The 27,539-nt window shown below is 44.5% G+C and overlaps 1 protein-coding gene across 1 annotated transcript in view; it reads left to right on the top strand.

Moving 5' to 3' along the window:
• The window catches only part of SLC39A14 (solute carrier family 39 member 14), a 40,449-nt gene extending 13,681 nt beyond the window's left edge, over window positions 1–26,768 (top strand). The window contains exons 2-8 of the mRNA XM_075343848.1: window positions 2,007–2,187; window positions 9,992–10,161; window positions 13,281–13,403; window positions 15,543–15,719; window positions 15,800–16,007; window positions 18,736–18,920; window positions 24,952–26,768. Coding sequence (XP_075199963.1) covers window positions 2,007–2,187; window positions 9,992–10,161; window positions 13,281–13,403; window positions 15,543–15,719; window positions 15,800–16,007; window positions 18,736–18,920; window positions 24,952–25,098 — 1,191 coding nt within the window. The 3' untranslated portion in view covers window positions 25,099–26,768. The remainder of the gene's footprint in view (window positions 1–2,006; window positions 2,188–9,991; window positions 10,162–13,280; window positions 13,404–15,542; window positions 15,720–15,799; window positions 16,008–18,735; window positions 18,921–24,951) is intronic.
• The last annotated feature ends 771 nt before the right edge of the window (window positions 26,769–27,539 follow it).

Genomic DNA, 27,539 nt, shown 5'->3' with positions numbered 1-27,539 from the left:
CACTGGATCACTGTTAGTCTCGTTGATGGAGCCGCGCTGTCCTCTAGTGGTGTCTTCAGGGACTGACATAGGGCTATTTCAAAGTGCACACAGCGTCTTTTTCAGGTGGAAACTTGCATGAAAAACCGACCCGAAAGAATGAGCCTGGCATTCCTTATGTAAAAATGACTTGCTGTGCGCATGTTTGGGCGTCTCTTACCACTTCAGGTTCCTAAAAACGACAAGTGGGTAAATGAAGCGTCTGGACCATTTTTCTGGTGTGTTTTGGTCGGGTGACGCTCAGTACTGTATAATACAAGTCAATAGGAAAGCTCAAAAAATTCACGGAAAACACCTGAATATTTTTGGAGCGATTTTAACGTAAATTTTGCTTTAAAATGTATATAACAAAAATGCGAGAGACTTATTATGTAGTGGGGGGGAGGGGAGGCTACTGAAAAATGGCAGTTAAGGGGGAGGAAAAAAAAAACCCATGGGAGATTATTGCCTTGGAGCCCGACCACCGCTATAGGAAGCAGAACATGCGCCAATTAGAAAATGTCCAGAAGCGCTGGAGTGCAACTGTGGCTTCTGTGCACTTATTACAAGATCAACCGCAGCGGTAATCTGTCCCCAAGGCCACGAGGCATGAATAAAAGAATGTAGTGGCGCTTAGTGCCTCATGCCCCCTCCTCAGCCTGTGCTGTATAGGACATCCATTCATTACATAATAGGTGTCCTGAAGGGTATAGCTCCTTCTCACGTTTAGGATCATACGCTCCTCCACATGGTCTTTCTGACTTCTAGGATCATAGATTCTTACCCCCCCCCCCCCCCCCGCCCCTCCTCCATGGCTCCTTCTGACTTTTGTGCTCTTAGTGGCCCCCTTCCTGGCTGCTTCTGACTTTCTAGGCTCCTAGCCTCCCCCTCCTGGCTGCTTCTGACTTTTTAGGCTCCTAGTCGCCCCCTCCATGGCATCTCCTGACTTTTAGGCTCCTAGTCGCCCCCTTCCTGGCTCCTTCTTACTTTTAGGCTCCTAGTCGCCCCCTTCCTGGCTCCTTCTTACTTTTAGGCTCCTTGTTGCCCCCTTCCTGGCTCCTTTTTTACTTTTAGGCTCATAGTCACCCTTCCTGGCTGCTTCTGACTTTCAGGCTCCTAGCCACCCCCCTTCCTATTTGCTTCTGACTCTTTTTTTTAGGCTCCCAGTGGCCCCCAACCTAGCTTCTTCTGACTTTAAAGATCATAGACTCCCCAACCCCGGGTGCTTCTGACTTTTAGGCACTTAGTCGCCACTCTCCTGGCTGGCTGCTTCTGACTTTTAGGCTCCTAATCGACCTGTCCTGGCTCCCTCTGACAAGCAAACAATTGCTGCCACCAATGAATAAAGGTTCCTTGTCACACCCCTAATAATGGTAAGAGGAGAGGGATAGGTGTAAACAGGCACAAGTAGCCCAAAAATAAAGAAAACTATATAAACTGCATGCATGCAAAACAGTGCAAAAAAAGAAGTTATACAATGTAATCCAAAAGACATTAGAAGCCTTTAAGAAGGAGGATAAAACTTTTTTTGCTCATAAACAAATCCCCATAGAAAATGTTCATACCCTGAAGAAGCCACATGATGGCGTAACACATAGGGTTTCGTTCTTTCCCTTAGATGTCTGGGGTGATTCCTCCTTCCGAGTCACACTTTACCTTTTTGTTCTTTTGCTTATGTATTTAAATTCATATTTAGTTTTACATCCATCTGCTATTTGCTATATACCAAAAGGTTTTTCCTAGCCATTATGTATTGCAGTTTGCCCCTTTGCCCTCGCCTGTACACGTTAATTTTTGGATTTTGATCGTGTAATCCTCTTGTCTAATATATTTTTTTTTTTTTTTTTTTTATATTGTACATTTTTGAGATGGGTGAAGTTGTAAGGTCTCCATCTCTGATGTTACTGACTGGTTTCCTGTATCTCTGGTTCTTTGGGTCAGGTTCCTGTATTCACCACTATATTATTCTTCTCCGTTTTCTCCTCCAGTGTCTCAGCGCCTCCACCTTATTCTCCGCTCACAACCTGACCTCCGGTTCTGCGGTGGACGCGGCGGGTCTGCAAAATCTCTGCCCGTCGATCCTCCAACAGTTGGAAACCAAAGCGTGCCAGGAGAGCGCCATCCCTCAAAATGATACCGAGACCGAGGGACGACCCAGCAGCGGGGAAGGTAAGAAAAGCCCCTGCACCATTAGTAAGGGTGTACTCACTTACAGGAGCAATCACATCTGTGCCTTGCTTTGTGTCCGGCAGTTGGGTTAAAGTTATAAGTACAGATGTTCCCCATATTTAGGGCCACGTGTACAGAACATCAAAAGCCTCCCGGGTAACTGGCACTCGCATATTGGCAGATAAACCACTGTTTTTTAATTTTTTCTTTTGATTAATGTGGTTGGCAGTGGCTGTAGGTGAGATAAGAAGTATAAAGATATTACTGTGAAACTTACAGCTGTCCTTCTTTTTTTTTTTTTTTTTCTACCCCCCCCCCCCCCCCCTTTCCCCATGTCACACCCGCTATAATAGGTTTTTGTTTCCCATGCCCTGTTTTTCGTCCTGCCCTTCAGTCTTTTGTCCAAGTCCAATATTCTCAGAAGGGCATTTCTTCCATTAGAGAGCAAACTTGTTTGTTAATTTTGTGCAATTCTTCTCCATTTTCAATTTAGGTTTGCTGTCAGTGAATGAGAACTCTCTTGTTATCCCAGCTCTGTGCATGTTTACTGCCTCTGAATGGAAACTCAAGTGTTCTCATTCACTGACCGCAAACATATCTTGTAAAGGGTGAGGAATTGCACCATGAGATTCCTTAGGCCAACTGTTCGCTTGTAGAATGATAACATGTTACCCTGTTTCCCTGAAAAGACCTACCCCCAAAATAACCCTTAGTAGGATTTTTGGAGCCTTTTTGAATATGCTTAAAATATAAGCCCTAGATGTGAATCCATAAGGAAGTGTCCAAGCAACTAAAAGAAGTTAAAGAATACAGCAGGACTCAATCAATGAAGGCAGACATCCCGAAAGGAAAGTAGACAACACCTCCCCCACCCCATCACAAAAAAAAAAAAGCGCACTCACCATGCCCCAAACAATTACTGTTTGCAAGTGCTGATGGTGGATGGGCTCTCACACAGAGATCTGCGTCGCTGGCAGGTCCCTCACCAGTCCAGATGTATTTCAATGCAACTTTCACAAACAGATCGGGTACCAGTATCACTCCGCGTGCGTGATACTGCTTCCAGTCACCAGGGGGAGCCAACCGCTGCAGAACTCAGGGAGACCTGACAGCGACCCCGATCTGTATGTGAGAGCTCATTCACTTGCCAACTTTAATTGTTTGGGGTCTGGTAAGTGCAAGGGGTGTCTGTTTTTCTTTTGGGGGTAAACCTAGCAGTACACAAAGAATAATACGTTTAAAGCTTTGTGAATGTGGTATGTACCCACCACTATATACTGGTTCTGCACCATGAAAAGAGTGGAACGGATAAGAAAATGTGCATCTCAACCAGTAATGGGACCAACACAAAATCTTTACATTCCAGAATGTGATGACATAATTATATTTGAATAAATAAATGTAGATTGGTGTTCATGAGAAAATATAAGACATCCCCTGAAAATATGACCTAGCTCATCTTTTGGAGTAAAAAAAATGAATAAGACCCTGTTGTATTTTCAGGGAAACACGGTATTAAACTTCTGGTAACCCCATCAATGGTATATCCATCTATGGCAACTCCCAGCCAGAGCTGTGGCGATGTGGCCACAACCATCTCAGAGTGTAGACAGATCTGTTCATACTTCACATCCTGCAGAGTAAACGCAGAGCGTGAGATCTAACCGATGAGTCGTGAGCAGAGAAACAGCCCAATTATTATACCCTGATCCTATACGGCTGCATAATAAGGCAGATTTGCCAATCTGGGCTTCAGGAAAGCTACGTAATAACCCATGAAATGGAGGTGCCTAGTTTTCCACTGACACTTTTTGAATATTTCATCAGAAGATTATGACCCCGATATTTATTGTTTTGGGCTGTTAAATTCCCACCTAAGGTCCGTTGCATAACATGAGTTGCCGGTGCCTGGGGCAAGGCAAGTATTGTGCCTCCTAGCCCAGTAGTAATGCCCCCTCCAGTGCATCCCCCATTGATGCCAAGACTGTCTCTAGTGCCAAAAATCCTGGAAGGTCAACATATCCTGGATTACCGCTATATATATATATATATATATATATATATAATATATATTTATTTCTCTTCTAGTGCCAAAATTCACTTTTTTTTAATTTTATTTATTAGTATTTTAATATTTATTTATTTTATATATTTTATTTTTTGCGTTCAATATGACAACCCTTGTGCCCTTCGTCTCCTCCCTACGCCGCTGCTGCCACCTGACGATCAGCGGATTTTGTTTTTTATCTGACCTCTGAATCCTTACATAAGTTCTTCCAGATGTTGATTTTAGTTTTAACATTTTTAATCTGTTTCTTTGTCCCTCTGCTGCATTCACATCCCTCACTTTGTCCTCTTGTCCCACAGTCTGGGGTTATGGGTTCGTGGCAGTCACGGTGATCAGCCTGTCCTCTCTCCTTGGTGTCCTCTTTGCCCCATGTGTTGAGAAACCAGTCTTCCGACGTTTCCTTATCTATTTCATCGGCCTGTCCATTGGCACGCTGCTGTCAAACGCTCTCCTGCAGTTGATCCCAGAGGTGCAGTACCAGTTTCCACCACAGGGCGGCACTAGCGCTCTACACAACATTCACACGCACTGACCATTCATATATGTAATGATTGGGGGGGGGGGGGGGGCAGGCCTTGTATCATTGCTATATGGGGTATAGAATAATGAATCGCATGTCACTACAGCACCGCTAGTTATTCAGATACACAAATCTAATGTCATCAAATACCATTCTTGAAATAGTGAGTGTTCGCGTCTCAGAAGGTGCCGCTTCCTCGCCCCCATGTCTGTGATGAGCTGACAGATCAATCACTAATTAATTGTATAAGTTCCTGATGCTGCCTGCTAGTTTATGGGACGAGCCACCAATCGCCTGGCAAATTAATTTGCAAGTAAATATATAATATTCCATTTATCAGTATTTTTTAATTAATGGTTCACAAATTGAAATGGCAGCCATTATGGTAAATAAATGTCAATATTTCCGCTCAATCAGAAAAGCTGAGCTGCGATGTGTCTAGGAATGATTTATGATATCGTTATTAATTCCATGTCTTACTTTCAGGGTGTAATTAATGTATTTCTGCTGTAACTGATCATCCATTAGAGGAGGTTGGTAGCTGTTGCCACTTCCTTCTGGGAGGCTGCTTGCTGAAGCAGAAATCTCCCTCTCTTCCTGGATCCATACCTTTTTGGGGAAGAAATCAGCTTTGTGGGGTTTTTAAATCCATATTTTGAAGTTTTCAAGTAATGAGATTTAGGTGCGGAGGGCCTGGGCGGTGCACTGGGTCTTGTGCTCCTGCATCTGATGTCTTTGAGATCTTGGCTTTGTAATATCTTAATCCGCACGTGTTCCCCACCGGCGACATGTTGGTGAAGACCAGCTGGGAATCTATTTGCCTACGAGGCTTGACAGGGAGCAGGTCACTGAAAAAGCAGTGACCTGTCATTCAAATGCCAGATGCAGGTGGAGGGGCTGGGGGAGAAGACCCAATGCACAGTCCCAGCCCCTGTGCACCTAAATCTAATAACCCGAAAACATCAAATACTGTTTTTAAATGGAATCTGTCAGCAGGTTTTTGGTACCTTATCTGAGAGCAGCATGATGTAGACAGGGATCCCGAATCCAACAATGTATCACTTAGATTACTGTGTGCAGCAGTTCTCACACAATCAGTTTTTAGATTTAGCAATGCCGCAGAGCTGAGAAAGCGAACCACATCCATACCAGGCTCTCTATATACAATGTCTACAAATAGTGAGCTGCTCGTTACAGGAGGCGAGAGTCAGACTAGGGCTCACACACTGCTCCCGATGCTAAAACGATTGTTGCAAGTAAACAGCACAGAGCTTGGTAAGAGAAGCATCCCTGAATTCAGTGTTTTAACCCCTACATCATGCTGTCCTCAGATTACATATCAAAAACCTGCTCACAGATTTGCTTCAAAGCAGAACAACAAAGCGGATTTCTTCACTAAGGGTATGTGCGCACGTTGCTTTTTACCTGCTTTTTACCTGCTTTTTTGCTGCTTTTTCTTCTGCGCTGTTTAATGCCAAAATGGATGTGTTCTTCTATTCAAGCAAAGTCTATGGGAATTTGGGTTTCTTGTTCACACTATGTTGTTCAAAATGCTGCCTTTTTGTGGCCGAACTTTGGTCAAAAACTCAGCTTTGCAGTGCAAAACCCAAATGGCAAAAACAATTGACATGTTGCTTCTTTGAAAAGCTGAGTTTTTGACCAAAGTTCTGCCTCAAAAAGGCTGCATTTTGAACAACATAGTGTGAACAAGAAACCCAAATTCCCATAGACTTTGCTTGAATAGAAGAACACATCCATTTTGGCATTAAACAGCGCAGAAGAAAAAGCAGCAAAAAAGCAGGTAAAAAGCAACGTGCGCACATACCCTCAAGGTATGGATTTATTCTGTATATCCTTACCATTACAGCCATGTCTTCACATTACAAAATTATGCAAACGGGTTCTTTTTTTAACAACTTTAAGAATTGGGTTACATTTTGATTCTGACCTGTTGTGAGTAAAAAATGGCGGTCGTCCAGTCCCTGCCCCGCTCTATAGCTAAAAGCGGATGGTGGAGATGGATGGCAGACGGGAAAACATAGACAAATCACCGAAATATTGTAGCTCGGAGTAACCAGAAAGCTAATCCAAGTCACAGAAGTATACTTCTAAAATATAAACTTTATTCATACAAAAGATAAAAACTTTATTCAAAAATTACAAGAAAAGACACAATCCAGCGGGTAACAGACGACAAAAACTGGGCACAACAGATATTCAAGTGGACAAGTAAAGTAGGCGACTTAACAAAAAAATTGGTGTTTATATCACTGTGCTAGTAAACATCGAATGACCTGTTAAAAGGTTATAATTTGTGGTGAGCAAGTAGTTAGTGAGTACTGTCCGCTACTCACATATTCGTGACGAGTAGCGGGCGCAATGTAAGTCAATGGGAAATACTCGCTAAGTAGCGAGTAACCTGATAGCCGTACTATTTGTTCGAGTAGCGATCAGTACGGTTTTCGGGTTACTTGCTACTTAGCGAGTATTTCCCATTGACTTACATTGTGCCCGCTACTAATAACGGATATGTGAGTAGCGGACAGTATTTGCTAACTACTCGCTCGACAATAGTTATAATAAATCACACTATCTGTTTAAGTATAATGTCACAATTCCCAAGAGTACCTTATGTTACAGTACCCAGGTACTGATATTAGTCTGATCAAGTTTCCATTAGTGTTACCATACGTGTTAGTTGTGAGACATGTCCTGTCTTGATAGTCCATCAGTCAGGTTAAAGTATTCAGACCAAAAGAAGTCACCTAGTCTTAAGGCCCCGTTACACTCTACGATTTATCTGACGATCTCTTAAACGATGTGACCCGCCCAGATCGTAGTTACGATTTGCAGAGATCGCTTATAGGTCGTTTAGTAGCGGTCACACGTACACACCTCACAAACGACGCTACATCGTTCAGCGATATATTGTTTAACCAAGGCAATCGTGTGTATGTTCGTTGTTTGCAGGGTGTCAAATATAGCAATATGTCTGCTGCATTCCAAACGACGAACAATATTTTGAAACTGAACGACGTATCAACGATTTTCATCCTATTTGCGATTGTTCAGAGTCGCTCGTAGGTGTCACACGCAACGACGTCGTTATCTATGACGGAAGTGCGTCACGGAAATCGTGACCCCCCGACGACATATCGTCAGATAAATTTAGCGTGTAACGGGACCTTTTAGTCAAAATCACTTTTATGTTTATAGAGAACCTGTCAGGTGCAATATGCACCCAAGAACCACGAGCAGTTCTGGGTGTATATTGCTAATCCCTGCCTAACTGTCCCTGTATACACTAGCATAGATAAAGGGATCTTTAGAAAAAGTATTTCTAAACCTCTTTTATTGTATGCTAATGAGCGAGGGGACTAGTCCCCTGGGCATTAGTTCCCCTGGCTAGTCTGCGCCATGACCATGTTAGTACACCCCTGTGATTGTGCTAACATGCCAATGAATACACAACATCAGAGGATGATCTCACTCCCTTCACCGTCGCCATAGTCTCCGATACTGGATTTCGGCTCAGTTGGCATAACCCTGGAGTTTTGGTCATGAACACTACTTCAGTTTGAAGCCAGGACGTGTTCATAGTGAGCCGAAATCCAGTGTTGGGCGGCGATGGCAGCGGAGAGGTGAGTGAGATTATCCTGTGATGCTGCGTATTCATTAACATACCCATGGGGTGTACTAACATGTTAATGGGGGCGACTAGCCAGGGGGACTAAGGAAACCTTGGGACTAGTCCCTGCACTCATTAGCATACAATAAAAGATCTTTAGAAAAAGTATTTCTAAAGATCTCTTTATCTGTGCTAGGGTATACAGGGACGGTTAGGCAGGGAATAGCAATAGATACCCACAACTGCTCGTGGTCCTGGGTGAATATTGGACCTGACGAGTTTCCTTTAAAGACACCTGTAATGCTGATGGCTCAACACAAAATAGTTTTAGCCCTAAACAAGGAGAAAACACCTGATGTATCAGGTTCTTTTAGGTCTTTGATCTAACAGTCTACCCCACGTGTCTCCCCCTCCAATAATGGAGGTTCATCAGGGGTATTAGATGTTTAACAGGAATATAGATCCTATATAACTATGTGAAAAGAAAAAGGACACTTAAGAAAGGTGCTATAGGACACACGAACTCAGTCACCACGAGGCAAGAAAGGCTCACTTCAGGAGGAGTTCAGGTTCAGTATGGTCGGCCAGACGGGTTTCTTGTCACGCTGAACCTCCAAGAATTCTCAGCATATAGGGTTCTGATCCAACTCCGTTTATGACTAGTGTAGGAAAAGAAATGAGTCCTAATAAAATGACTGGAATCCAAATCAAGTCGCATCCGGGCACTGCGTCTCCAATAACATCCAAAGACGATAACCTATAATACCTATAGGATACGGATTGTCCCAGCCTCGGTGAGGGCTGGAAGGAGAGCAGCTGCTGATCCAGCGTTTCTTCACACAAACTATATAGTTTTCATCTTTTGTATGAATAAAGTCTTAGATTTTAGGCGTGTACGTCTCTCTGTGACTTGATCAGACAGGAAAACCTCGCTGTTTTTTTCTTCTTGCCTCTGTTCAGTCCTCGGCCCTCTGTGGGGTATCGGCTACAGCAGAATTCTCTGGTGTTCTTGGTTGTGTCTGGGGCATTGGATCCAAGTATGAAGAACCATCTTCTATAATCATCTCATGTTTACTCCTCGGTCAGGAGAGTGGTGACGATCGCAGGACTCGTGCACATATAAACTGAGCATTAAAATGTAGATTAGACCCCCCCCCCACCCCCCACCATGGCTGCTTTCCTTCAAAAATAACGCTGCTCCAATCCACAGGTTTGGTTTAGTACTGCAGCTTTGCTGAAAGGTGTTTTCCACTAAACGTATTAATCACCTTGCGCAGGATGATCGCTCCAGCCCCTCACTAATTTTTAGAGTTGGACCCTGTGTGAATGGAGCTCATACAGATCTATCAGATAAAACATCCATCCCATAGTGGTGGTCGCTACAAATGAGCACTCTGATCGTGCTGCCCTCGTCCGACACCCCCGCGCTTCGGGCACTCTCCTCAGGTTATATGTGCGCGGGGCCTGTGATCACTAAATGTGATCGGACTGTATCTGTGTAATCAGGTCATTAATCGTCTCTGTTCTCTCTCCCCCTCCGTCTGGTTTAATCCTCTGTTCCTCTTGTATAACATCGGTCCTTCCCTAGTGTGGGGTTATGGCTTCCTATGTGTCACCGTCATTTCTCTCTGCTCCCTCCTTGGGGCCGGCGTGGTCCCCTTCATGAAGAAAGCCTGTTACAAGCGTCTTCTCCTCTTCTTCATTGCTCTCGCCATTGGGACCCTCTATTCCAACGCTCTCTTTCAGCTCATCCCCGAGGTATGGGGGGCTGCGTACGATCCTGAGACTGTGTGGTAGGGGGCATGTGTAGTATTAGTGACTGAGAAAGCAAATCCAACACTTACAACCTTCATAATATATGGGGGGGGGGGGGTCACTTGGCCAATAATTGGTTTTGATTTTGACGTTTTCTCTTCTATGGTTTCTTCTCCATTCACAGCAAAAGTAAGGATCCTGATGACTTGTCCCTTAAAGTGCCCGTTCATATCAATGGCTTATCTGTAATACAGGAGAAAGAAATGGACTTATCACTCATCAATCCTTATCTCTTGGTCTGAGGTCCCCCTCCTCTAATAATTTGGGGGTCCTCCATAGGGACCCCACCTACTACATCCCCTTTTTAGAATACTGGTATATAGTATCTTATATCGCAGGGGAGGCATTTGATCGCAATCTGGTACTAGTGCCCAAGCGCATCTGTATTGGCACACATGTAAAAGCCCCTTACCCACATTTTTGGATCAAGCAAAGTCTAGCCCAGTACAATAGGCATCTTATACAGCAAAGAAAATGTATGCCCGCGCCCCACTGAGGCCAAAAAGGCAGTCTGCTGGAGCGATAAGGTCTGTGGATAAGTCTGGCCTAAGTGATGACGAGTGCCCCCCTCTAGAATGACAGCCGGTGGTCTGTCGGCTGCCTCTGTGTTTTTGGGGGGTGACTGACTCTCTAGGACCATCCAGTAGTAAGGTTATTGCTGTTACCTTAAATGTGAATGGAGAAGAAATCTAAAAATCTTAGAATATAAGTGACACAGCATGGTCCATATATTGTGCACATTTAACTCCAATTTCTAAAAATGTTGAGAAATTCAGTTTTTGGGTAAGAACCAGTGCCTCTCCAGCCATTGTGTCTGCGTATATTTACTACTTGGGACTTGTAGTCCCGGCTGGAAAAGCACTGTATACCTCGAAGTGTTTTTTAATTTTGTAGGTAGGGGGGATATAAAGGTAATTGCTTCAATGGCAATCCCAATATGTTACTATTTTTGAAGGTGCGCCTGTCGGCACAACTTGAATATGGTTTCCCTGAAGGCCTCTGCACAGCCTGGATGTGTTGGGCTGTAGTAATGTGCTCCTTACAGTAAAACTAATGGCCTATGATATTACTGCTCCTATGCCGGTGTCTATAGGCAACTTTATGATGTGCCCTAATGACACCGACCAACCATGGAGGTATCTGCACATACAGCGCGGCCGCCTTTCTGTGGGATCGGAGGTAGATGGTTTTGGTACCAATCACATGGACCAGTGTTATTGCCCCAGACAGTTGCACTCTTACACTAATAATAACTGCTAAATCTGCACTTTATTTGCAGGTTTTCCCTACACACTTCAATGAGGGAAAGCCAACAGATTTCAATAAAAATGCATATAAGCTTTTATTTCCGCAGCGGAGATGCACTGAAAAAAACATATGTCTTCTGCACATGATCAATACAAATGATCACAGCCAAATAACAAGTAGTATCTGTATAGATAGATCGATCTATCATGGTGTAATCAAAGAAGACAAACAGCAGCTGGAAAAAGGGGGGAAAAAATGCATGTAAGCTTTTATCTCTGCAGTGGAGGTGCACTGGAAAAACATTCACAGCCAAGTAACAAGTAGTATCCGTTTTATATACGGGCTGACAGGACGACGCCTGATACTTTTCCCTGCACCCACATGGAGCCCCGACTCCACGGTGAGTGCTGCAGCCCCGGGAGCCCACACCGGCAACCTAGCCGACACATAACCACAGCTTGGCTCCACCCACAATCCCCCCCACACTCTGCCCTCCGCATGTGTGTGTGTGTGTGTGTGTGTACACACACACACACACACACACACACACGATATTCATGGTGATATGTCGCAGACATTGGGGGATCAATGCACTTCATATTCCACAGATAAGAACTGGGTTGCCAAATTTAAACCGGGCCACTTCAGCACCAATGATGAGGAACGTCCTGGACGACCAACAGCGGTTGTTGTTCCAGAGATCATCGATGCTGTGCACAACCTCATACTGGAGAATCTACGAATTTCAGCTAAAGCAATAGCAGACATCATGGGGATTTCCCATGAAGGTGTTTGTGTCATTATCCATGAATATGTGGACATGAGGAAGCGATCTGCAAAGTGGGTTCCCAAATGTCTGACAACAGATGAGAGAAGCAGCGAGTGACAAATTCCTGGTCCATTTGTCAGCATTTCCGGACTGATAAGAAATTCCTGGATCGACTTGTCACTAGAGATGAGACCTGGATTTATTTATGACCCTGAAAACAAGGAGCAGTCAAGAGGGGAAGCACAGTGGTTCTCCTCGTCCAAAGAAGGTCAGGGTATAAAAATCAGCCCCTAAGATGGTGTCTGTGTTCTGGGATAAGGAGGGCGTGCTGCTAGTGGACTACCTTCAAAAGGGTGCCACAATCAATGTAAGGTATTACGTTGAACTTTTGGACCAATTGAAGGCAGCTCTGGAGGCCAAAAGGCGCGGCAAGCTGTCCACAGAAATCAGTTGACCACCTACCTTATTCACCAGATCTAGCTCCCTCCGACTATCATCATCTGTTTCCAAACCTGAAGAAACACCTCAAGGGTACCATATATCACACCATTTCTGATGCCATGGCTGCTACGGATGCCTGGTTTGAGGCACAACCGAAATCCTTCTTTTTGCTAGGCTTACAGAACTTTGAAAACTGATGTAAGAGTGTGTTGTCATCAGTGGAGAATGAGGCATACATGTAAAGTTTCATCATCCTTTCTAGTTTCTTGGTAAAGCCAAAGCCTTATCAGCAGTCCCTCGTATAGCACCAACACACTCTGCAGCAGTGTACACAGAATTCATCTTTCATATCAGTCTGCTAGCAGCTAACACAGGCAGAAAAGGCATAAACCTCAGCAAACCCTGACCAGACAGAACTACCCAGGCATATTGGATAGTAGCATATTAGGGATTTGCTGTTTAAGCAATACACTGCATTGTTTTGAGGTCTGTGTGTTTGGTGTTTGTTTTTGTTTTTTTGTTGTTTTTCTCCATTCTTTATCTAGATTCACACCGCCACTTTGAAGCACTAACACTTTTTTCTTTATTTCTTACTGTACTGCAGGCATTCGGCTTTAACCCGCAGGAGGCCTCGTACATATCCACCTCCACCGTCATCTTTGGGGGGTTTTATCTTTTCTTTTTTACTGAAAAGGTCCTGAAGATGCTTCTCAAGCAGAAACATGAGGTAATGTCTCAGTGGTGACGGCGCGGTGTTTAGTGGCCGTCTGCTAATTAATTTCTGTGGGTTGTCGTCATGGTTACAGCCGGAGTATTGTCACTGGGGTACTAACCGACAGCAAGAAAATGGATCAGCCGTGAAGTACACACACTGTGATATATGTGTATATGTATATATAATATATATTTATTTATATTCAGGGATGATCCACTTTGTGTGTGGCCTAACCTTGGACACTGTGTGCATGAATAAACTTGCTAAAATTGAGACAAAATACACCAACTAATAGGTGATCTTAACCTAAATCTGACTTATTTCTAGAAGTTCAGTCTTTAAAACATACGATAAAGTTGGCGAATTTGTTTACTAAAAAGACCATATTAATAAATCTGTCCTTCATTCCTTGCATTGCCACGACTTGGCAGATCTTTTATTATTTTAGACCTGCAGGTCTCAAAAATACTTCTGTCGGTCCCACAACGCTCCTCTGACTAGGCTTTCCTGCGTGTCTGGTCACCCAGCTTCATAGATGATGTGTCTGAGTCATGACTGCTGCTGCCAATCAGTGGTGGCGTATCGCTGCAGCCAGTGATTGACAGCAGTAGTCACATATCAATGGAGCAGGGTGAACAGAGATCAGGAAATTGAGTAGTTTATTGTTCCTTCCTTTTTAGTATTTTAGACTATTGTAATCCAGTTTATTTTGTAAAAATAATTCATGGGTTTGACCCCCCCCCCCCTCCATTAATATTTATATATATATATATACAGTACAGACCAAAAGTTTGGACACACCTTCTCATTCAAAGTTTTCTTTATCTTCAGGACCCTGAAAATTGTAGATTCACAGTGACGACATCAAAACTATTAATGAAAACAAGTGGAATGTAATACTTAAAGTGTGAAACAACTGAAAATATGTCTTATATTCTAGGTTCTTCAAAGTAGCCACCTTTTGCTTTGATTACTGCTTTGCACACTCTTGGCATTCTCTTGATGAGCTTCAAGAGGTAGTCACCGGAAATGGTTTTCCAACAGTCTTGAAGGAGTTCCCAGAGATGCTTAGCACTTGTTGGCCCTTTTGCCTTCACTCTGCGGTCCAGCTCACCCCACACCATCTCGATTGGGTTCAGGTCTGGTGACTGTGGAGGCCAGGTTATCTGGCGTAGCACCCCATCACTCTCCTTCTTAGTCAAATAGCCCTTACACAGCCTGGAGGTGTTTGGGGTCATTGTCCTGTTGAAAAATAAATGATGGTCCAACTAAACGCAAACTGGATGGAATAGCACGCCGCTGCAAGATGCTGTGGTAGCCATGCTGGTTCTGTATGACTTCAATTTTGACTAAATCTCAAACAGTGTCACCAGCAAAGCACCCCCACACCATCACACCTCCTCCTCCATGCTTCACGGTGGGAACCAGGCATGTAGAGTCCATCCGTTCACCTTTTCTACAAAGACAGGGTGGTTGGATCCAAAGATCTCAAATTTGGACTCATCAGACCAAAGCACAGATTTCCACTGGTCTAATGTCCGTTCCTTGTGTTCTTTAGCCCCAACAAGTCTCTTCTGCTTGTTGCCTGTCCTTAGCAGTGGTTTCCTAGCAGCTATTTTACCATGAAGGCCTGCTGCACAAAGTCTCCTCTTAACAGTTGTTCTAGAGATGAGAAGGTGTGTCCAAACTTTTGGTCTCTACTGTATATAATAATTTTTCCCTCCTCTGTAGCTGGAGGCCACTGGCACTGTAAATATACACTAATGCGGGGTTAAAGTTCCTGTAGCGTCACAGCCAGAGAGCCTGGGGAAAAGACAGCATTGGTTTATTACTGCATCTGTCTTCCATTTTTGCCAGCTATATAGTGCTCAGTGAATAATAGAACATATCTGCACTGCTGACTCTTCTATAGGACCTGGCAATCTCATGACCGCCGGTTATCTCTGTGACATAGCAAAGCTGCTGGGTCCTACAGCTGACCTGCAGCTTTGAGATATGGGATACTGCAATGGTGGGAAGGAAATATCTTCAACAGAGATCTCTTGAAGGACTTATTATTTTTATTTATTAATAATAATAATAATAATAATATAATATCTTGCACTTGCTGGTTATAAATCATTCATTCCTTTGTTCCCTTCCCCCCCCCAGCATGGGCACAGTCACTACACAGCTGACACCAAAAAGCGGGATGCTGAGGAAGGGGTGACGGAGAAGTTACAGAATGGCGACTTGGATCACATCATTCCTCCACCAGGGGGCAGCGAGTCTGACCTCCGCCAACACCTAGGTGACGAGAAGGTGGTGGTGGGGTCCCTGGCCGTGCAGGTTAGTTGTAGCTCTCCGCCATTCAGCGTGTACCTCGCTTTTGATACTGTACATGCCTTACCTGTCGTCTCCTGATGCAGGACCTCCCTGGGCAGCAAAGCTCTTGTTACTGGCTCAAAGGGATCCGGTATTCTGACATCGGCACACTCGCCTGGATGATCACACTCAGCGATGGACTCCATAATTTCATAGATGGTTTGGCCATCGGAGCCTCCTTTACAGTGTCTGTCTTCCAAGGGATCAGCACGTCCATTGCCATCCTGTGTGAGGAGTTCCCCCATGAACTTGGTATGTTACCTAATGATAAGCAAAGCATGATATGTGGGGTCTTTGTTGTAACTGTGCTATTTGGTTATCACTTGCATTCCGGCATCCATAATTCTGCATCGCTTTTAGAACGCCATCATATTCCACAGCACTTTACAGAAATCATCATCACTGTCCCCGTTGGGGCTTACAATCTACATTCCCTATCACTGTCTTTGGAGTGTGGGAGGAAACGCCCGCAAACATGGGGAGAACATTCGATTTGAGGAAGGTTGAACTAGATGGACCTAGGTCTTTTTTTCAATCTAAGTAACTATGTAACATTCAAACTCCTGGCAGATGTTGTCCTTGGTGGGATATGCTGCAGCCAGTGATGGACAGCAGTGGCCACATGTCAACATTTTAAGCCATGTGAACAGAGATCAGTGAGGGACTAGGGAAGAGTCTGCTCAGGAGATTAGAAAGTTTAATGTTTTACAAAGTAACCGTGCTAAGCACTGAACGCATTAGGTCACCACGGTGTCTGTCTATGGGAGTTACGGACATTTAGTGCAGCATTTGGCAAGCTCAGTCTATGCCATAGACTTTGAATGGACTTGCAGCGTGCGTCCTTGACCACCAATCGTTTCTAGTGCTCTTTAGTGGTCCAAACAAAATAGAATTTTTTCATCTATTTTGTTGATAATGTGTTATAACTGGAATTACATTTGAGTGGCACACTACAATGTATAGTGGCCACATCAATTTAAAACTGTGAAAGTCTTTTTCCACATACCTTCTGTTTCCAATAGTGCCTGTGAGTGGCGCTATCACTGTCCGCTCAGTCCCCATGACATGGCCCCTGCTCATTACTTTATACATTCGTTCTCGAGCAATAAACATGGCAGTGGAGGCAGCTCGTATGCTTTGTAATAGAGAGATCAGACGTCTATGGAAGCACTGAGTGACGCACGTTACACAAGTCTGGAATGGTGGCCAAAAAAAGGGGTAAAGAAGCCTCAACTTCAGTGTCATCATAGAAGCGTCGGCTCGAGTTTCTAAAAGAAAAAAGTGGAAGACAGTAGAAGATTTGGAGCAATCCAACAAAAGTCAATAGAATAGGCTCTGATGGGGGCAAATGGGACTGGAAGAAAGGGGGGGGGGGGGGAGGGGCTACTGGATCGAGAAATTGAAGGAATTGTCAAGTTCGATGGAGGAAGCCTGATGATATGAGGTTGTTTCTCAGCCAAAGGTGTTGGATACTTGACCCGGCTTGATGATGGTCTCAATGCTGAGCTATGTGTGAGTATCCTACAAGACGAGTTGCTTTGTACACTCAAGTACTGTGGTATGAAAAGGACAACCTAGTGTTCCAGCAGGACAGTGACCCGAAGCATACGTCAAGATTATGGAAGAAATGGTTCAATGACCATGAAGTAGAGGAGCTGGATTGTCCCCCACAGTCCCCAGACCTCAACCCAATCCAACACTTGTGGGTAGAGTTGTAGATTAAGCTGTATACATACCCAAGTGAGGTGACCAGTATACACAAACACTGGGAATGTGTAGACTAGACCGTGGATCAGATTTCGGTGGAGATATACTTGAATCTGATAGAGAGCCCAGAAGGAAGCACTATATCTATGAATGTATTTTTAGCAGCCTAAGGCTATGTGCGCATGTTGCGTCGTATCCCTGCAGAAATTTCTGCAGCGATTTGGGCAGTGCATATGCGCTTCAAATCGCTGCAGAAACACTGCGTAATGGATGCAGTGTTTCTGCAGAAAAAAGCCGATTTCATGTGCTTTGGATGCTGCCTCTCCCATAGACAGGGCGGGAGCTGCATCCAAAGCGCACGGAATAATTGACATGTTGCTTTTTAGAACGCAGCGTTTTGGAACAAAATTTTGGCGTCCAAATCGCTGCGCTCTCAAACGCAACGTGCACAAGTCTCATGCACAATCTTCATAGATTGTGCTGGGGACGCAGGTCTCATGCATTTACGCTGCGGTGCAGTACGCAGTGTAAAGGCATGACATTCGGCAACGTGCGCACACAGCCTAACAGTGACCATGCAGTGACATGACAAGGATCTGCATGACTAATCGTATGCTAAAATATAATTGCAAGTCAAATTTATAGTGTTTCCCTGAAAATAAGACTTGCATTTTGTTTTTGCCCAGAAAAACGCACTAGGGATTTTTTTTTTTTTTTCTTGGGGAAGCATAGGTTAAGGGTAAGTTCCCCAAAATAATAAAACAAAAACAGGCAGGCCCTCCCCGCACCCTGCTTCCAACACACCACACACACTCCTGCTTCCGGCCAACAGGGGGACCCGGGATGCATCGATGTGTCCCAGATTCCCAGTAGTGTGTGTTCGTGTTCCAGCGCAGGTCCTCTCATTTGGAGTCTGGCGAGTCATGCAGTATTCGTTAACTCTTATAGCTGCATGGACACTTCATTATTGAATTGTAACTAGGGCTTTTTTTTTTTTTTTTTTTTTTTTTGGGGGTAGGGCTTATATTTAAGCCTTACTTCAAAAAGGCTGAAAATTCCTGCTAGGGCTTATTTTCGGGGAAACACTGCATGAGATAGCAAAGATGAAGGTATTCTCATGGTCAAAGCTGTAGTGGATGGTGAGATACAGAGCCTGAAAGTCTAAACATTGTTATCCTTTTGCTTGTCAGTCTATGGAGCTATAATATGTAAGCTGCTCACATGCGCCCCCTGCTGTTTGTGGATTTGAACCCTCTCCTATGTTGTGTTGCAGGCGACTTTGTCATTCTGCTGAACGCTGGGATGAGCATTCCTCAGGCGCTCTTCTTTAACTTCCTCTCCGCCTGCTGCTGCTACCTCGGCCTGGCTTTCGGGATCCTCGCCGGCAGCCATTTCTCTTCTAACTGGATCTTTGGCTTAGCCGGAGGAATGTTTCTGTACATCGCTCTTGCTGATATGGTGAGTTAAAAACAAAAAACAACTGCTAAAACTGTGTACTCTAAGGGTGCATTTACACTGACTGACTGATTATTACGGCATGTGGTCTTAAGTATGTTGTGTGTTTTTGGCTTTCATATATCATTTTCAGGAAACGCAACAAATCACCCTTTCCGTGACCTGATACTGGCAAAGAGTATGGCAACCCTTGGTAGTGACCAAACCATCCCATCCACCTTCTTGGTTTTCCATCTAAACTCCTCAACGTTGACATTGCAGTCCCACTTTGGTTTCGGACACCACAAGGGGGTCTTCCGATAGGCAGGGCTGGAGATGGGGAAGGGGTGGAAACACTGGGCAGTTGCCCTGGGCCCACATCCAGAAAGGGTGACCCCCCCCCCCCCCCTACTGTTGCAGCCTTTCCATGCAATGCATACAGTATATACATCAGTGTAACGTACATTCCATGTAGTCTCGTCCGGTGCGTCTCTCGCTCTTTTTTTGGCAGCGTCATAAGTACAGAGGGAGTGAAAGGGGCAACAAAGCAGTGTTTATACACCAGGGGTAGGTATTCTGCCCTCCTCATGGCAAACCTAACCGAGTGAATGTCAGGGGTAAGAAATGGGTGGGTGTGAAGTCACTTGGGGATGAATGAAGTTCCCATTCCTTAATTTCTCCTTTCACCCCTGCTGACTGAGCCCCGTCCTTCCTTATCACCATTGACTGACTGTGCCCCCTTCTATCTGTATCACACCTGATGGACTGTGCCCCCTTCTACCTGTATCACACCTGACTGCCTGTGCCCCCTTCTACCAGTATCACACCTGACTGCCTGTGCCCCCTTCTATCTGTATCACACCTGACTGACTGTGCCCCCTTCTACCTGTCTCACACCTGATGGACTGTGCCCCCTTCTACCAGTATCACACCTGACTGACTGTGCCCCCTTCTACCTGTCTCACACCTGACTGACTGTGCCGCCTTCTACCAGTATCACACCTGACTGACTGTGTCCCCCTCAACCTGCATCACCCCTGACTGTTCCCCCCCCCCCCAAAAAAAAAAACCTAACAAAATTAGACCCTTCAAAAAACGTTTTCTCTTCTTTCCCCCTCCCCCCCCCCCTTTTTTTTTTTTTTTTTTTTTTTTTTTTTTTTTTTTTTTTTTTCCTTCTTCTTCTAGGTGGCAGAGACCTTGCCATTAAAGTGTATAGGAATGTGAGGGAAAGCTCTTTCAAGATCACTCCAATGTCACATCTGATTTTTGTTACCTGTCACGCCTTTTAGGTCCTATAGTATGCAGATTCACATAATGTATTTTCTGCATAATTTCTACAATGGAAATCCCCCAGCAAATTAACAGCGGTGCGATCCATGCAAATATTGTGCAGATATTGCTGCATTTACTAGTACACAAATGATGATGAAGACCTTCTACAACTGACCTTTTCCTTTGTGTTGCAAAGGATGAAATCTGTGGTGAATATTCAAAGCATAAATTGAGTGTTCATGTTAGATCCACAGCGCCGGTCAATTCACGCGGTTTATTTTCTCTGGTTAGACGAGATGTCATCAGATGTCAATCACTGCACTGGTCCATAAGACATTGGTTTAGTGGGTAATACACATCAAGGGACCTTTATCATTGAGTTTGCACCAAAATGTAGGTGCCAGCTCTTTCTATAACACTGACAAATATATAACCGCGGATGACTTTCTCTGGTGGGCCCAGGGTACCCCAGTCCGACATTGGCCAAAAGATACTTAAAGGGGTTGTTGACTAGTTAAACATTGATGGCCTATCCTTAGGATAGGTCATCAATGTCTGATCGACCAGGGTCCGACACTACGCACCCCCCGCCGATCAGCTATAACACAGCTGGAAATGCTCAGTTCTGGTGCTGCTCCGTCTTCTGATAGCGGCCACGTACTACACATCCGCTTCCTATTAATGAGAATGGGAGGTGGATGTGCAGTACCCAGCCACATCCGCTATCAGAAGACGGAGCAGTGCCGGAACTGAGCATTTCCTGCTGCTGCCGCCGGGCTGATCGGCGGGGGTGTTGAGTGTCAGACCTCAGTCGATCAAGGCGCCTATGCTTTGTAACCTAATTTTGTGCTGACACTCCTTTTAACCCTTCCACTATGTGTGACTACACTTGCGTCTCATGCTGTCGGTGTGTGCAGCATGCTCAGGAGCTGCGCCTGCTCCACACAGGGTGCCAGCTGTGTTTGTGCAGCAGCCAGAGCTGGTTGAAATCTCTAGTTAACCCCCTGTCAAGCTATGATGGTTGCATTTAACGGGATCCTGTCGGCAAGCAGACGTACCTCTTCTGTCGCCGTCTCGTTATCCTTTGCCTGCTCTTTGCTTCTCCCTTCCTGCTTCTTGATTGACAGTGGAGAACAGAAGTGATGTTATGCAGCAGATTTGTCTTCTTTAAATGTACTAAAAGGGGGTTTACCCACAACTTGACAATTATCAACTATTTGGAGCATAGGTGAGATGTCGTCTGATTGCTGGGATTTCCCAACAATCACTGGAATCGGAGTGCTACGGCCCCCTTACTTCTCCTCTGAATGAGGAGTATGAATAGAGCATGTTTTCTTTTTCCTTTATCACTGAAAATACGGTGGCAGAGCTAAGTGGCGGATCCCCAGGTGATGAAGCCTTTGTCACCTCCCCTGTAGATAAAATTTAAGAGGAAAGGCATTGGTGATGATGTGGTCTTGGTGCAGGAGCTGGGGGATCCATAAGGGAACTGTTGGGTTAAAGCTAGCAGCAGAGCTCAATGGAAGGACATATCTTTACCCATTCAGGACCGCTGTGTTGTGAACTGTTGTGTATATTTATTTGAGGGGGGTCAGGTGTAGTTTTTACTGGATGCATTTTTTTTTTTTTTTTAAATCCTGTATATACAGATGGAAAAATTGGTGACGTGTGCAATACTTATTTCACCAAGTAAAAATATTTCTAAGGGTGTTTGACTTGAATTTCTCACCAGATGTCATTAACAAACCAATCCACACAGGCAAATAAATCAAACCATAGATGTCGATACGTTTTTAATGATGTGCAATAATCCGAAACGAGACCAGGAAAAAGAATTGAACACTTAAAGGTGCAAAAAGCCATGAAAAGTCATGACACCAGCTCAACTTTATCAGTAATTAGAAAGCAATCCTGTCACTTTGGTGTAATCAACTGATGGCCTATAAAAGGTGTTTGATTATCAAGGTGCCACACAAGAAACAACTCATGATGGGTAAAACCAGAGAGCTGTCTCAAGACTTTTGCAACCTTATTGTTGCAAAACATGCTGATGGTATTGTTTTTAAAAGAATTTCTAAACTACTAAAGAGTTCAGTGAGCACTCTAGGGGACCCTAATCCGGAAGTAAAAAGAACAGTTTTATCAAAAACCAGCCACAACCAGGGGCTCCCTGCAAGATTTTAGATAATTATTTTCACTTCTCTATCAGAAGAGTTCCAAGAGCCAAGGACCTTCTGTGGAGAGCTACAGAAAGACCTGGAATCTGACGGTACAATAGTTTAAAGGAAAATAATAAGTAATGCACTCACTCTCCATGGCTGTATGCACGCTTATCACGGAAGACTCCATTGCTGAACAAAAAGCAAGTTCAAGCGCTCTTTAAACTGCTCAACAACATTTAAGCGGGCTTTACACACTGCGATATCGGTCCCGATATCGCTAGTGTGGGTACCCACCCCCATCTGTTGCGCGACACGGGCAAATCGCTGCCCGTGGCGCACAACATTGCCCGGACCCGTCACACATACTTACCTGCTCGGCGACGTCACTGTGACCGGCGAACCGCCTCCTTTCTAAGGGGGCGGTCCGTGCGGCGTCACAGCGACGTCACTGAGCGGCCGCCCAATAGAAGCAGAGGGGAGGAGATGAGCGGGACGTAACATCCCGCCCACCTCCTTCCTTCCGCATTGTGGCCGGGAGGCAGGTAAGGAGAGCTTCCTCGTTCCTGCGGCGTCACACTGAGCGATGTGTGCTGCCGCAGGAACGAGGAACAACCTCGTTATTGCTGCAGTAACGATTTTTGAGAATGGACCCCCATGTCACATATGAGCGATTTTGCACGTTTTTGCAACGATGCAAAATCGCTCATCGGTGTCACACGCAATGGCATCGCTAATGCGGCCGGATGTGCGTCGCCAAATCCGTGACCCCAACGATTTCGCATTAGCGATGTCGTAGCGTGTAAAGCCCCCTTAAGACAAGGCTGTGAAATGGTAAGAAACTATAGTTTGGTCAGATGAGGGCAAAACTGAACTTTTTGGATTCCACGATACACCCATGTTTGGAGGCCAAAAGGCAAATCACCCCCAAAACACCATACCAACAGTGAAGCTTGGAGGTGGAACATCAGTGTGTAGGGCTGTTTTTTAAGACTGCACTGGTAACCCTCAAATGATTGAAGAATGAATGAACAACTGTACCAAGACCTTCTTGATTAAAACCAAGCTGACTATGATGACTGATGATTATGATTGGTGATGCGAGGGCGAATATTTCAGCAAGATAATGATCCCAAACACACAGCCAAGGAAATGCTCAATTGGTTTCAAAGAGAAAATAGATCTGCTAGAATGGCTGAGCCGATCACCAGACCTAAATTCAATAAACAATCAAAATTTTGGAAGGAACTTAAGCTCAGAGTTCATAGAAGGAGCTTACTGGACTCTCTGGCTGTGAAGAGTGTTTGTGTGAAAGAATGGACCAAAATCATACTTGAGCAATGCAAGTGACTAATTTCTCCATACAAGGAGATGTCTTAAAGCTTCATCACATATCAAAGTATTACATAAATTTCAGTAAGAATGTTCAATACTCTTCCACTGTGTTACTTTTCATTAATTTTTGGACCTTTTACGGTTTGATTTCTTTTCCTGTGGATTGGATGGGTTGTTACTGACATCTGGTGAGAAATTTCCCTTAAATAGCACCTTTTTTTTAGTAATATATTTACTCAGAATTTGGGGATGTGTTCAATACTTTTCACCTGCTGTATAACTGCTATTTCACAACCTGTTGGCATAGTACAGCATAAAAACTCCTCTATAATATTCAGCTCACAAAGGGTCCCAGCCGTAGATGTCGATGGGTCTTCTTCCTCATTTTATGTAGTGACTCTTGGGTAGCGTCAGCTGCTATTTCGGGTTCCTTTATATTATTAAAGGATCGTATTGGGAGTTTTGGACGAAGGGACATGGTCACACCACCAAAAAATCTTCCTACGTGAATCTCAATGTGTGGCCAGAAAGCTCATAGCCTTACGGTGTATAGGTAGCTCTTCCCCCTACGGTGCGAACGTGGATAGTTAGTGAATGCAATGCTTCTCTATGTGCGTACTGTATACCAGAATAGAGTATGTCTAGAGAAATTCACTAAAGTATGGGAAATGTGGAACTCGTCCCCCTTGACGCTGACTAATTGCATCGTTCCCGTGATCTTAGCTGAGCTGGGTGTACAGAGGATTGTGAACTGAATTCGACTCTAAATATTCTGGGTTGGTACCCATCGGCAGAGATGGATAATTGTTTAATGTTCTTGTGAAGTTTGTAGATCTCAGGTACGTTAATCACGTATCACCTCTAGTTTTGGGTAATGCCACAAGGGTTCTGTAATGTATGGACATCAGACGGCATGGTAGCGCATGGGTTTAGCTGGCTTGATTGACTGGCTCGCTGTACTTTTAGGTGCGCGCATTTCATGTGTCTATTTTGTACCTGTAAATTTTCTTGGCTGTTCGATAAATTAATTTAAAGGATCGTATTGTTGCAGGGTTCTTATAATCTTCCGGCCTGGTAGGGCTTTGTAGATTAGGCTTCATGTGTACATTTCATAATCGGGTGACCCAGGAGATTAAAGACCCAAGACCTTGTGTAACACATGAGCTGAAATTAGATGCATCTTCTATTGTTCTCCAGAATCCTTGGTATAGACCTCCATGGTTATAGAGGTAAAGTTCCTCTTCTCTTCTAAATGCGTTTTTTTATTCTTCTTCTGTTTCTCTCTCCAGTTCCCAGAAATGAATGAAGTGAGTAAAGAGGATGAAGAAGGAGGACGCCCCCTCACTGCCTTCCTCATACAGAACGCCGGACTACTCACGGGGTTCTCCATCATGCTGCTACTGACGACGTTCTCCGGTCAGATCCAACTGGGATAGCCTGAAAAAAGGGGCCTAGTCATTCATACAGCCTCTCCACAATGGACCAAGGGACAGGAGCATTTTTCAGTGATGTTGCTCTCTCGTACCAGAAGACGTCCAACGATGTCCATAAATGCTGCCGTTTCATTATCGGGTGAAGACCTTCCTGCTATGTACAGGGTGGCCCGTTCCACCTCTTTGGTCATCTTGTGCAACCGGTTTAGGGGTTACTGCTGACATTTTTTTTTTTTCTCTCCTAATGTGATTTTTGATCATGACCCCTGTGCGAAAACCGTAATCACCAAAAAACGATAATTACTTGCTCTGGATTTACGTCGTTCTCTGTCATGGAGATGTGAGGACTTCTGTTTTTAGAACATTTTATCTTATCATATTGATAAGTGGATTATATCTCTCCTTAGGAAAACAAAAAGGACCAATCCAAGTATCCAAAAAGCCGTTCAGAACACTAGCTCGATGCGTTACTGTAACCGTTTATATACTTTTTTTGTTTCTTAATCTGGTGGTATTTGATGAACTGATCAAAAGCTGCTGATTATTAGAGGACAGTCCCATCCTGGCTGGACCTGAGGTCTCATCTGCTGCTGTCTTGACACCGAAATAGTGTTTTTGTTTTATTTTGAATTACAAGGGAGAAGAAAACTAAAAAATCGTTGACCATGACCTGACGCAGAGGCCGCGCTCCATTATGAGCTTGCACTAGGGCAGTAGCACAGTGATATAATAGCACAGTGGCAGGGATTGTCCTGCGCTGCGGTAGGTTTGCACATTTTGCTATTTATGTGAATGTTAGCTGTAGTATTAGAGAATGCAAAGCGGAGTGTGATTGTATACGGCATTACAGCTACAATAGTCAGGTGCTTCCTTAGGCGGGCTTTACACGTTACGACATCGGTGACGATATATCGTCGGGGGTCACGTCGTTAGTGATGCACATCCGGCGCTGTTAACAACATCGCAGTGTGTAAATCCTAGGAGAGACTATCACCGATCGCAAAAACGTCAACTATCGTTGATCGGTGACACGTCGCTCCTTTTCATAATGTCGCTCCTGCTGCTGGTACGATGTTGTTTGTCGTTCCTGCAGCACCACACATCGCTGTGTGTGACACCGCAGGAACGACGAACATCTCCTTACCTGCCTTCACCGGCAATGCGGAAGGAAGGAGGTGGATGGGATGTTACGTCCCGCTCATCTCCGCCCCTCCGCTTCAATTGGCCGGCCGCTTAGTGACGTCGCTGTGACACCAAACGCACCTCCCCCTCGAAGGAGATATTGTTCGGCAGTCACAGCGACGTCGCCGACCAGGTATGTGCGTGTGAAGCTGCCGTAGCGATAATGTTCGCTACGGCAGCAATCGCCACATATCGCATGTGCGACGGGGGGCGGGAGCTATCGCGCTCAGCGATGTCGCAACGTGTAAAGCCCGCCTTACTGTACTGCCATCATGCCTGATCCAAAATACCTCTATACTCTGAAACACAAGGTTCAAAGTCCCTATGTCCTCTTTTTACAATAAAGTAGTGAACCCATTGCATCCAGTCATATCATGATTGCCATTTGCCGATTCGCAGTACAGCAAGGGAGAAGGTGGCAGCCATTGTTTTGTTCTCTTCTTCCTCCAAAACTCCCATCTCAGGTTCCTACAATAAAATATTTAATTGCACAGTCTGAGTCCTTTACATCATTTTAAGGAGATGGAGCACTGCAACCCTTCGTTCTTGGGATCAGTTTAGCTCACTAAGGTCAGGATACAAAACGAGTGATATACAAGTGCATCTCAATAAATCAGAATATCATCAAAAGATCATTTATTTCAGTAATTCAATACAAAAAGTAAAAAACATACTGTATATTATAGTCATTACACACAGAGGGATCTATTTTCAAGTTTTTATTTCTGTTAATGGTAATGCTTATGGCTTACAGCCAATGAAACCCCAAAAGTCATTATCTCAGAAAATTAGAATAATTACCACAAACTACATGCAAAGGCTTCCTAAGCGTTTAAAATGGTCCCTTAGTCTGGTTCAGTAGGCTACACAATCATGAGGGAAGACTGCTGAGTTGACAGATGTCCAGAAGGCCGTCATTGACACACTCCACAAGGAGGGTAAGCCACAAAAGGTCATTGCTAAAGAAGATGGCTGTTCACAGAGTGCTGTATCCAAACATATTAATGGAAAGTTGAGTAGAAGGAAAGTGTGGTAGAAAAAGGTGCACTGCAGCCTTGATAGGATTGTTAAGAAAAGCCCATTCAAAAATTTGGGGGAGATTCACAAGCCGTGGACTGCTGCTGGAGTCTGTGCTTCAAGAGCCACCACACACAGACGTATCCAGGACATGGGCTACAAGTGTCGCATTCCTTGTGTCAAGCCACTCATGTCCAATAGACAACGCCAGAAGCGTCTTACCTGGGCCAAGGAGAAAAAGAACT

This window comes from Anomaloglossus baeobatrachus, chromosome 4 (genome assembly GCF_048569485.1).
Source record: "Anomaloglossus baeobatrachus isolate aAnoBae1 chromosome 4, aAnoBae1.hap1, whole genome shotgun sequence".
Lineage (NCBI taxonomy): Eukaryota > Metazoa > Chordata > Amphibia > Anura > Aromobatidae > Anomaloglossus > Anomaloglossus baeobatrachus.
Note: the sequence above shows the minus strand (reverse complement) of the source record. Positions and strands in the feature narration are given on the sequence as shown.